The 12,079-nt window shown below is 42.8% G+C and overlaps 1 protein-coding gene across 4 annotated transcripts in view; it reads left to right on the plus strand.

The window, feature by feature from the left end:
- The window catches only part of UTRN (utrophin), a 553,135-nt gene that overhangs the window by 526,733 nt on the left and 14,323 nt on the right, over window positions 1-12,079 (plus strand). For all 4 annotated transcript variants that reach the window (XM_090040990.1, XM_090040992.1, XM_090040989.1 and 1 more), the window contains 3 exons: window positions 1,068-1,226; window positions 1,641-1,884; window positions 11,347-11,455. In XM_090040990.1, coding sequence (XP_089897116.1) covers window positions 1,068-1,226; window positions 1,641-1,884; window positions 11,347-11,455 — 512 coding nt within the window. The remainder of the gene's footprint in view (window positions 1-1,067; window positions 1,227-1,640; window positions 1,885-11,346; window positions 11,456-12,079) is intronic.

The following is a 12,079-nucleotide window of genomic DNA, read 5'->3' on the forward strand; positions in this document are numbered from 1 at the left end:
AAGATGCATGTTCAAGTGCACTTGCTGAGGCACAAGTCTCTGGCACAAATTCGTGCTGCTGTTATTTGAGCTGCTGCAAACACATGTGTGTGCATGTGTGGACATGCCCATAGGGTACAAAAAGAGTGGGCATGTAGAAAAATAGGCTCAACAGAATGGTCTAGCCATAACTGAGACATTCAGGTCTTTCAAGTAATTTCTCCTTTGACCACAGGCAAGACAAGTTAATTATTTTAAACATGAATGGATTGTATTCATTAGAAGTAATCTCGTACTTCCCTCAAAGAACCTGATGTATCACTTACGTGAACTCCACAGTCGGGACCAGTTCCAGCCAGTGTCTCCTTCCTTCTCATGTCACTGCCAGTCCACCCTATAGAACCCCCAATCTGCCTTTCTTTGTGGCAACTTTTCAAACCTCTGCCCATGTGAAAAGTACTGTGAACACTGCTGTTTGTAACTTTTACAGGGTAGGTAGAGTATGAGGCTTACTGTTTTCTCCTGCCTGAGACACGGTGCCAGCTATTTACTGTTGAAAGATACAACAGCTGTCAAAAAACCAACATGGTGTGCCTGTGCGCACACTCACACTCTCTCCCTCTCTCATTCTCTCTCTCTCTCCCCCCCTCTGTCTCTCCCCCTCTCTCTTTCACTTTAAGGCATTTGAAATCGGTCATTGCTGACTCACCACTTTTTCAGCCATTTGGATTTTGGCTTATTTGCTTCTTATAGAGACATCAACAGCTATTGTGCTTTCCTTGTGCGTTTCAAATAAATTAGCCCCAGAATGATGCAGAAGGATGTTTCTTTCTCATGTATTAGGTTGTGGTGTTTATATATCTTTTTTAAATTGCAGAATGTTTGTCAGGAACAAGTCAGCAAAATGTTGATGTATCTTGTTCACCCACACACAGCTGTGACAAGAGTTATACCCTAAACTCTTGGCAGTTCACATACCTCTCCTCAAGCCATCTTTTTCTTTTTTTTTAAGACAAACTTAGCAGAGCTGTTAGCTTAGTGGCATGTGTGTGTGAGTGATTTCCATCTATGTTGCTTCATTACTCTAGGGAAGATGAGCATGCCCTTATCCAGCAGTACTGTCAAACTCTGGGAGGAGAATCACCAGTGAGCCAACCTCAGAGTCCTGCTCAGATCCTGAAGTCAGTGGAAAGGGAGGAACGGGGAGAGCTGGAGCGCATCATTGCTGACCTTGAGGAAGAGCAAAGGTCTGGTCATCTTCCCTTTCTGTACCTCAACTTTAAGTCATCTTTAATCATAAACAAGCCATTTTATCATGGTTGCATAAAACGAGAGAAGAACCAAAAGAATCACTGAAGTCAGAGATTCTAGTAGGAGTTGGAAAATCAAACACTCTGAGCAACACAACTCTTTGCAGACAAAGCTCCTGGGGTTGGGTAAACACTCTTCCTTTCAGTGAGTAGCTGTTTCACTCCTACATCTCTGTGCTGCTGTTATCATACACTTGGAGTTCAGACGGCATCTTAGGATAAGCTATTTAAACCTCATAGATGCAGATGATGAAAAGATTTACTAGATTAGGGACGAGATTTTAAATTTCTTTTCCACATATATTGTCATGAAATGTAATCTTCCCTATTTTTCCTCATTAATTGTATTAGGAACTTGCAGGTGGAATATGAACAGCTAAAGGAACAGCATCTTCGGAAAAGCATAAACCCTCTCGGGTCACCCCCGGACTCCGCTGTATCTCCTCTGCACACTTCTGAAGATGCTGAGCTCATTGCTGAGGCCAAACTACTAAGGCAACATAAAGGTCGCCTGGAGGCCAGAATGCAGATATTAGAAGATCACAATAAGCAACTGGAGTCTCAGCTTCACCGGTTACGGCAGCTACTTGAGCAGGTAAATACACAACGGCACACAGCAGCACCCTCTGCAAACTTTGGTGTGGATGAGATGGCTTTCAAGTCTGCAAACACATATTCAGTGGACATTTCAATTTACTTTAGTGCACTCAGTGTTCACACAGGGGTTCAACAAAGTGTGTATATATTTACTTTCACTTCTAGATATATTTGTAATAGCCAAAATCAAAACTGAAGCAAAACGATCTTCAGAAATTCCCTGCCATTTTTTTCTTAAAATAGACCATTTTGTGTGACAAAGGGTTCTTAGCACCCTGCAGCTGTCTGGCAACAGGCAAACTACAGCTGATGATGCTGATAATGAGTGACATGTGGCATTACTATCAAGGCATTCGCTTTCCAGAAACTCAAGAAACATCTGTGACAAGTTCAGCACAATGCAGGCAACAACATACAAGTATAGTGCTTGTTTTCAAAGTAACTGAAAAAGGTAAAAAAAAAATATACCCTCCTACAACCATTCATCTCAGCCACACAATGCATCCATTTAGTCCACAGCTCCCTATAGCTGAAGTTGGGCACCGCACCTTTTTCAGAGTGACAATGACAGAGATGACCACATCAAGCATCCTGGCCTTAAAATGGAAAAGATAATTCCAAAGAAAAGCCTGGGAAACTAGACTGTTCCTCCACTAGCTCTTTTGAATCATGTATGTACCTGGCAGTATAGGTACAACTGAATGTGACAGATGCAGCCTTCTTGCAAATCTCAGTGGTGTTTGGGATCTTATTTTACATCTTGCAACATGGACTCACTTGTATTGGTATCACTTGCAAAATTTTACCTGGCTAGAGAAAGAATTGGCTTGTAAGGACTGGCTTGGTTTTTCTATTTAAACTGTAGGAATCTGGATGACTTCAGAAGTTTGCATCACTGTTCTCTTTCAGATTTGATTCAGATAAACTGAAGTTCAGTGTGACACATATTCCTAGTCCCTCATGGGCCAGATAGGTGTCCTCAGCTGGTTCCTAATAAACCAGCCTTTCACATCCCATAAAACAAATGTCCCCATACTGTGGAACTATCCCACCCATGTTGCAGTCCCAGAAGAGAGGTCAAAGAAGAAGTCTGACCTATGCATGTAGTTTCTGCAGGTACTTCTGATAAAAGAGTAATAAAAGAAATCAAAGAGTATTAAAGATACAAGAGTATTAAAATGCATCTTCCCTGGTGATAAATTGGTTCTGCTGATGGAGGACCTCATCTGCTCTTGCTGTCTTCCTGACATTTTTTACCATCCTCAAATGGCTTAAATGTTTAGAAATGATGATAGTAACTGACACAGGGTTCATGTCAATGATCCATCTGGACAGTATTTAATATAACAGTGGCTGTTTCTAGGTGCTTAGAAGAAGGTTTAAAACCTTCATAATAACAAGATGAGCAATAATAACATGCACACAGGGGAAGTTTCTGCTGAGCCCAAAGTAGGTAGTAATTGGCTTATGTCTTAAAGCAAGAGCATTTCCAGCCATTAAAACTTTATTCTTTTTAATATAATGGTGGATCTGCTCATTAGTCATATAATTGTGTAATCCTTTTGGAACCATAAGCTGATAAACTTCATGTGGCTTTGAAGGTAAATTGTGTTGGACAAAACAAAAACAGCAGCAGTGATGATGGTGTTTTATTAGCTTTGCCTTTTGATTTTTAGGTGTTCCCTGTGTCTTGTTTTCTGTGCAAACACAGTTCACCTTTACTATACCATTCCCAATTTTAAACCCATTATAGCCATAGACAAGTCTTACATTTGTAGTGCAAAATACACCTGTTTAGTGCTGTGAAAAGTGAATATATAGCCATACAGGCAATTTGTAACACAGAAAAGGGGGCCAATGTCACAAAATTTTTCCTCTTTCCAACAGGAAATTCTTGGCAGCGTGACATTTTTTTGCACTGTGTCTAATGCTTGTACAGTTGCATGTGATGCTGTTGGACATGACTCAGTCCTCCAGCATCCCAGAATGCTTTGCTCTTCAGTCGGCCATGGCTCCAGGAAGTCTGTCTGTAACTGATGTTGAACTCTGCTGTCCCAGGAATGTGGAGCCATGCACACATGTTGCCATGCAGACTTGCTTCTCAGATCTGTCTGTGTCTATGTAGAAGACAGTCCTTCCCAGTCCACACGGGAGCAGATTGCAGACTGTTCCCAGAGCACTGCCCAATTTGAGCTGACTCTGGTGACTGTTTTGCTGATTCTTCAAACTGAATCACTCTGGCAGCGTCACTGTGCTACCAGCCAGGGAACACAGCATGAATCTACCGCATGTAACTTACTTCACATAACCTGTGGAATATAACTGTCTCTTCCTGTCCTGTATATATCTCTAGCTTCTGGATGAAAGGGATTGCTGAGTACTGCTGTGCTGAAGCTGAGGTAGCAGCACAGCCTCATGACACATAAAAGTATCTCTGCTGGAAGTGCAGATGTGCTTTGCATGGCTCTGTGCATTTAGGCAAAGCCCAGAACCAAGCAGAGCACTATGAGTGCTGTGAGGCTAAGGGAGTTAAGCTTCTCTGGGTAGATGTGATACCTTTTATTAGACCAAATGAGTACTTGGAAAAAAGTTCTTGGCAAACTTTTGGGCCTAAGGGGTTGCAGCAATGCGTGACCCCAGAACACTTGGCTGGTTAAACCTTTGCAAGGTTGGCAGCAATCTCCTCCTGTGGGTGGTGAAGTGGATGAAGCTGGGTGCTGGCACCCACTGGATATCTAGGAACACCTCACACGGTGCCTCTCCTGCTGTGGACTTGCCCCCACTGAACTGGTTGGCAACAGACCAAAGTCTGTCTGGGATTGTGAACTTCCAAAAGATGATAGTGACTCACTTCTCCATGGTGAGGGGTACCCTTATGCTAATATCCTGTCAAACAAGGGTTGAGGGTTTATCTTCCAAGCTGGCTTGGCACGTCCTGAAATTCTCCTACCACTCCTTGTTATCTCAGGTCCCCAGAATGATGTGCCCCCAGTTCTTGTTGCTTGCCCTAGAAACCAGTACTCAGTCTAAAAAGTGGTCTCTGAGCACCCAAACCTGCATGATATCCAGTGTGACATTGTCCTCATCATCAGCCATGTTGCTGTCAGGGGACAAAGAGCAGAGCTGAAGAACACTTGTGACCAGAGCCTTGGTCAGGTCTTCACGGCCATGTTTGGGGCTGCGTACCAGCTTGCACACAGCCTTGCCATATAAGAGGTGGCAGGCCTTGACTCTGTCCCAGCAGGAGTGTAGCATGCACATGGCTTCCCTGCGCTGCTGAATCAGGAGCTGGTTATGGCATGCAGGCAGCAGGGATCAGTTCTGGGGAAGGAACATAACAGATGAGCTTCGGGGAATGGAAACTGATTCGGGGAGCTGTGGTGCTATACTCCCAGCGAGGAGGAAGTCCCTGGGTAGGTGTGGTCCTTGTGTCACCAGCCAGTTGGCATTTTCTGCTCTGCTTAGCTGCCCTCAAAAACCCCTGGAAGCAGGGTGCCCCTGCCAAGCGTGTCCCACCCCCATGGTTGTGGAGCATCAGAAGTACATGCTCTTGCCATCCTTTGTAGTGCTCTGGACAAAAGGGCACTTGAATGGCTCTACACACACATCAGGCATCATTTTTGTGGCTCTGCATAGTCCCTAGAAATTCTTAGTGCTTCAAGTAAATGCTTTTCCATGCCATAAGTCACCTCTTCTTTGCCTCTTCACACTTAACCAGTCTGTCTTTTGTCTCTCTGAACATTAGGAGAAACTTCCGTGTTTATCACTCTGCCAACCCTTCCCTGAGTCAGTTCTGGTTTTGCTGAATCTTTCTGGTGATGGGGGAACCAGGACAGAGTCCAGTAATCTAAGTGCAGGACCACTGGTGTATATAATGCTTTGGTAGCTTTCACCATGCTTTTGTAATATGTGCTTTTTTTTTTTTTTTTTTTTTACCACTATACATTGAGCAGATATTTTCATGAAGAGCCCACAGGGATGTCCTGGTGTTTTTTTTCCCCCTGAAAGATTTGTTTAGAACCTGTCATTTTCATGACTTATTCAAATGTTACCATCCAGTGTACCTTGAACTTGTTTGCTGTGAATTTCCAGTTCATTAATATATTGATTAGGTACCACTAGTCCTAGTGGATAATTGGGACATCCCACTATTAAGTCTCCTTCCAGGCTGAGATTTGGCCATTTATCCCTCCTGTTTGTTTTCTTTCTCTCAACCAGTTCCTGGCCAACGACCAAACATAACCTCTCAGCTTGCCACTACCAACTGTCTATGGTAGTCTCTGTGAAGAATTTCATCAAAGGCTCTTTGGAAGTCCAATTATTTATCACTTCTCCCTAACTTTTTCCATTTCCTCAAAGAACTCTGTTTTTTTTTTCTTTATAGTGTAAGTTTAAAGATCATTCTTTCTGCTGATGAGATGGACAATTTACATGGAAAACTCTCATTAGGCTGAATGTCAGTTTTTCTTTTATAGCCATCACTAGTAGTTGTTTAAAAACTAATGGTGTCCTATTTACATCTATCCCTGGCCAAAACTGCCATTTTATGCTATCACTTAACTCAGTGTCTTCTGTCAACTGCAAATCTCTCCCTTTCATTCAGCTGCCTAGATACTGTGTATAGCTCTCTGATTGTCATTTGGGTTAATAACCTGTCAGTGAATCTGAAATCATTTGGGATGTTTTTTCTCCAAGAGATGCAGATGTGTAGGGAAGGGGGAAGAGGAGGGAACTCATGAAACTTAAAAGCTGCTCAGTTGTAATAGTCTGATTGGTGTATGCAAGCCCTGGGGGAAACTCTTCAGGGAGTAAATTTAACAGGAATATGCATATGCATTCACATATGTAGTCACCTATTTTGGGTCACAATTCAGATGAAAGCATGCTATTTTTATTATAAGAAGCCCAGCAGATTGGTAGCTGTCACACAATGTTGTCATTTTTATCCTCCTGATTGATTATAGTGCCAAACAGGAAGGTGAAACAGAACTAGCATGTGGCAGCTTTGACACCAACATGTTAAAGAACAATATTCTCTTTCCTTCTTCAGCCCCTGCAGGTTCCAAGAAATGTAAAATGTCCTTGTTACTAGAGACATTAAATACTGTGATGATTCTTTCCTTGTCAGCAATCTGTGGCCCACAGGTTGGATCCCAGTTTGCCACCTGATTTCATCTGGACTGTGGCACAGCAGCATAAATAAAGGCAGAGACGCTGACAAAAGTGCTGACCTAGAGAGGGTGCCCCAGATCCCCTCCTCCTGTGTGTTCCCCTTCATTCTTTTGTTCCACTTTTTGCTGCAGCCTCACCTGTGGCCATCCCAGCCCTCCTTGCTGTCTTTCACATGCTCACTTATTGCAGCTGCTGCTTCTCTCACCACCAAATGTCATCACTTGTAGCAGTCAGTGGTGATGGGAATTAGCAAGAAGGGGTAAGGGACAGTGGTGGCTACAGTAGAAGGGCATGAGAGCGAGACAGCAGCTCTCCGCACAGAGCAAGGAAGACCGAGATGGCAGCAAGCATTCTGGTCTGCCTCATTTTTAGAATTTACTAGATTACTTAGAAGCAAAGGATCATCCCCTAAGGAAAAACAAGGGTGGAGTACAGTCTCTACTTTTCTGTTAAAAAGCAGAGGAAGAGATTACCTTGTTCTGTAGCTGGTTAAGTGGAGTTGTCACTAGTTGAGATATATAAGGTGGACACCTGAAGGGTTTTTGTGGCTCCTTGGCCTTCCCAAAGCAGCAGCAGGTAACAAGGGAAGGAGAGAGAGAGAAAGAGAAGAGTCTCTTACCACCAGGAGACATAAGCACAGGCTCCTGTGGGATAAGTGCAGGCTCTTTCCTTCCAGCCATTCCTCCTCCCTGCTACTCGCTGAGTCATGTCATAGGCTGTTGCCTGCAAGTGGCTCTTTCTCCTCCCCAGCCCCCCTTGAAGCAGAAAAGCGCTATAATAAATTTGTTTTTGAAGTGGGGTGCTGCTCAATTCACTTATAGAGGAATACCTCAGGTCTAAAAATGTTGAGAACCATTGCTCTAAACTCTTCCTAGGTCACTCTTGAGAAAAGACAAATGCAAGGAATGCTCTGTAATAGGTGTTCCAGTCTGCCATAAAATTGCCTCCGAATTTTCAGATTCTCAGGGGAAAACGCTGTCTGCACCTTCTGTCTTTATTTCTTTTCATATGAACACATTTTCCATCTTTACAAAAATTAGAGATGGGAGCTTTCCTCTCCCAATGTTTTTTCTGACTCTGTGCAGCAGCCTGGCACAAAGCAGTCCATGCACAAGGGAGCATCTGGGCTTATTTTTGTATCTGACTTTTGTCACTTCCTGCCAGCTTCAAATATGAATGTCTGAAATTTTCTGCAGCGCATGTGAGTGGCCAGTGGAGGAGAGGTTAGAGCATTTAATTGTTCTACTACTCGGATCTTGTGGGTACACCATTTATTGGGAGCTGGGATTTTGGCGTTTTCAGTGTACTCTGTACCCTTGGAAAAAACCTTTAGCCATTTTGAGCCCAAGTTTCCATATCAGTAGGAATGTGATTTTTTTGAACCCCTTTTGCTCCTCTGATTAAAAGATGTATTTTTTTAACAACTGGCTCAATCTAGAATGCTGTCTCCACTCCCCCACACCCATATCACCAAGTCAGTACCCAGGGCAGTTGTTCTGTCCGCTTTGCCTAAGTTATGCCACCAGCAGTAGTGTACTCAAAACAGGCATATACTTTCTTGCAGTGATCACTTGAAGTATGGATTTGGTTACCTTTATCTGTATATTCAAGAAAAGTATGCATGCCTCAAATGTTGTGTCTTGGTTTTAAAAAAGTCTCTTCTTGTTTAAAATGCAGCTGCAATATTTGATTCTCAACTTCTGTACCAGTGGGTTCCATAGACCAACCAATGACCTCTCCTTCTGTTTGATCTAAGCTTGTCAGTCTTTGAATTAAGCAAACTCCCTTGTTCTCTGAGTATGAAAGCATACCTATGAGGGACAAATCAGTTTTCACTTTTGCCTTATAACCTGGGTCCATCCACATCTCCATTCCATCCTAAATAAATCCTGGTTTTGTAATTTCTTATTAGGCTTAGGCTGACCCCATTATACCTTTAATTCCAAAGTGTCTACTGCCATAGTAACACACTGTATGAAGTCAGGTCAAAATACTAATCCTCTGTATCCTTCTCTGAACCTTTCTGGACACAATTATAACTCTGAATTGAGGCACAATTCTAGCAGTATTGACAGTTCATATTTTCTCTGGCTTTCTAATCTCAAGTCTGCTCTTCTGCCCTGCTACTGGCTTTGTCGTTCAGGAAATTGTTGTCCTAAATGAAGTAATTCCATTAATGTATGAGAGTTATATTAAGCTCTGGCCAGTACAATTCTAGGCTGTACCTGAGCCAAGATTGTTGTCTGTATACAATGTTATGTGATGACTTTGAAGCTATCCCAGCCTTCCCCGAGTGAGCCCTCTTTTTAGAGCAGCAAAACTGATTTTACCTAGACCCTCTAGATGCATGTAGACCTGACAGTGAGTAGCAAGTGACTTATCTACTTAATATGCAGCTACAATGCATGGGAGCTTCTCGGTAATAAAGTACTTAAGTAATCTGAAAGTATTTTCATTTCTCTTTATTGCCTGAATGCAAATAAGTATTTCTTGATTAATCTTATTTCTTCAAACTGGAATTACTGTTGTCCTAATGAAGAAAGGATGAGACTTGGATAGGGGAAAGGCCATATGGTTGAAGTGCCCAAGGGAAATTTTCTTCCTAATTTCTACTAAATATGAAAGTGAAAAAATTTGCATTGCTGAACTGTTTTCAGGTTTTCTTCTTTTTTTTTAATCTTCAAATTGTGTGAGGAAAGTGAATGTTTGAGTTGGAAAGGGGAGTGGGGTTTTTTCCAGAACAAAAGTTAATTGTTTTTACATATTTGGCTTTCCCTGCATTGATTGAACCTCATTTATAGTCATTTTGGATACTGTTTCAGTATAGATACTGTTTCCAAAATCAGAATGTTAAAAAGTTAATTTTTTGTGTGTAACTTCGGTGGCTGCTTTTTAAGGTTTAATTAAATATGACATTTGTTAGATAGTGTGAGTAATTTGCATTCAAAAGGCTAGATGCTAGCAAAGAGAGATGTGAAGGCTGAAAACCTGCTTCAGATGTAAAAACCTGATTTTTGTATATCTAGAACTGTTCACAGTAGTCACTTTTGAATATTAAATTTTGGAAGTGCTTGAACAAAATCTTTCCCAATATTTTTAGTAATTATCATGTCTTGGATCTACCCGTATGGCAAAAAAGCACACAACCAAATACTGCTTTAGTCTCAAGGAGCTATCTGAAGCTTAATTCTGATCCCAATGGCCACATCTACGTGAGCAGGGGCATGCCCTTGCAGCAGCACAAATTGTGGTAAATTTGTGCTGCTCGTTTGTGCCGCAGTGCCTGCCCCTGCTTGTGTGCTTTGCAGCAGGACACATTTTCCTGTTGTTCCATGGGCTGGGGGATGTGGGGGCACAGGGTGCCTTAGCAGGACCTAGAGCCATTCCCTGCACTGAGGGACCCAGTGCCTCGGCAGCCTGGGCAGGGCAGCTGGCTTGGGGCAGTGTGCCTCGAGACTGGGAAGCAGGCAGCCCTGGGCTGGCTGCTCCCTGGCTGGCTGGGGCGCAGTGTGCCTCAGTATGGGGGCTCTTCAGTGGCTCTTCAGATAGCATGGTTTGCGCCACTTCTTCCAGGGAAAATCCTGGTTGAAAATTTTTCCCTGACACTGCAAATTAGCAGCACCGTGCACTGAGTAAGGTGCAACTCATGCAGTTTGTGGTGCTGTAAAGAGGTTTGCAGTGCCCCAAACCACACATATGCCTGCACATCTGGATTCACCAGTGAGATCTAATCAAACTGTTTAATAAGTTCATTCAAAAAGTAGTTGAGACCAGAAGTTCTCAACTTTTTTTTGGCTCAAGGCACTCCTTGTCAGACTTGAGGCACCCCTCCATAACTTTTGTGAATTTAGTGGCACCCCATTTCAAAAACTAATTTATTACGGGGCTTACCTCCTAGCAGAGGAGGAAAGCAGTGAGGATGGGGGTGCAGCTTGATTGGGAGAGACTGAGCCTTTCCTTATTTGCTTATTATCTCATGCCTGAAGGCTGAGCTTTCCTTTTATCAGATTGTCTTCTCACCCCTGGCTTAAATCTCCATGCTTCCTGTGTCACTCTTCAAAGGATCTTGCGTCACCCCCAGGGTACCCCAGCATCACGACTGAGAATCACTGGCAGATACCAGCCCACAGTGGAGCAGATATAAATCAGTGAAAAAATAAGAAATAACATAAAAGGAGGAAGGGAAGAAAGAGAGCAACCTGTATCCATGCACATTCACTTAACATACAGTTTATGAGAATTTCACATTGCTGTAATAATGAATCTCTTTCTTTTAAATCTAATTTAGCCTGAGTCAGATTCCAGAGTAAATGGAGGCTCTCCCTATACATCACCGCAGCATTCTGCTCTCAGTTTTCCACTTGATCAGGATCTGAGCTCGCAGTTTCATCAGTCAGGTCAGTACTTTGATCATATTACTCTGGATTTGTCCATAAATGTTTGCCACTATTTTTATTTATACCTGTGTGAAATCACTAAAAATGTACAATGGGGCCAGACTTGCACAAGTCTTATTGCAGTGGGCACTAAATGTTTACAGGGTTGACACAGTGAGAAGAACTGATAGAGTGGTGTGATTTGGAGAAAGGGGAGTTTTAACTTCTGTCAGCAAGATGTGATAATCTGTTTGGTGTCATTTGCCGTTCATCCTCTTTGGGCCCCTTGCAGACATTAATTTAAAGGCACCATGAGATCTGATCTGCAATCCCAATGATCGTGGCAAGAGGCCTGATTAAGGAATCAGGTATCAGATCCTCATCATGTCATATTGCTGGTGCAGGGGGATCAACACCAAAAAATGCAAGGTTCTCCACCTTGGGAGGAAAAACCTGCAGTATGCTTATAGGCTCGGCAGTGCTACGCTTGTTAGTACTACAAATGAAAGGGACTTGGGGGTCATGAATGACCACAAGATGAACATGAGCCTTCAGTGTGATTCTGCAGCAAGTAAAGCAAGCAAAACGCTGGCTTACGTCTATAGATGCTTCTCAAGCAAATCCCGGGATATCATTCTCCCATTG

The sequence above is a fragment of the Crocodylus siamensis genome, chromosome 1, assembly GCF_052110815.1.
Source record: "Crocodylus siamensis isolate JL-2025a chromosome 1, ASM5211081v1, whole genome shotgun sequence".
Lineage (NCBI taxonomy): Eukaryota > Metazoa > Chordata > Crocodylia > Crocodylidae > Crocodylus > Crocodylus siamensis.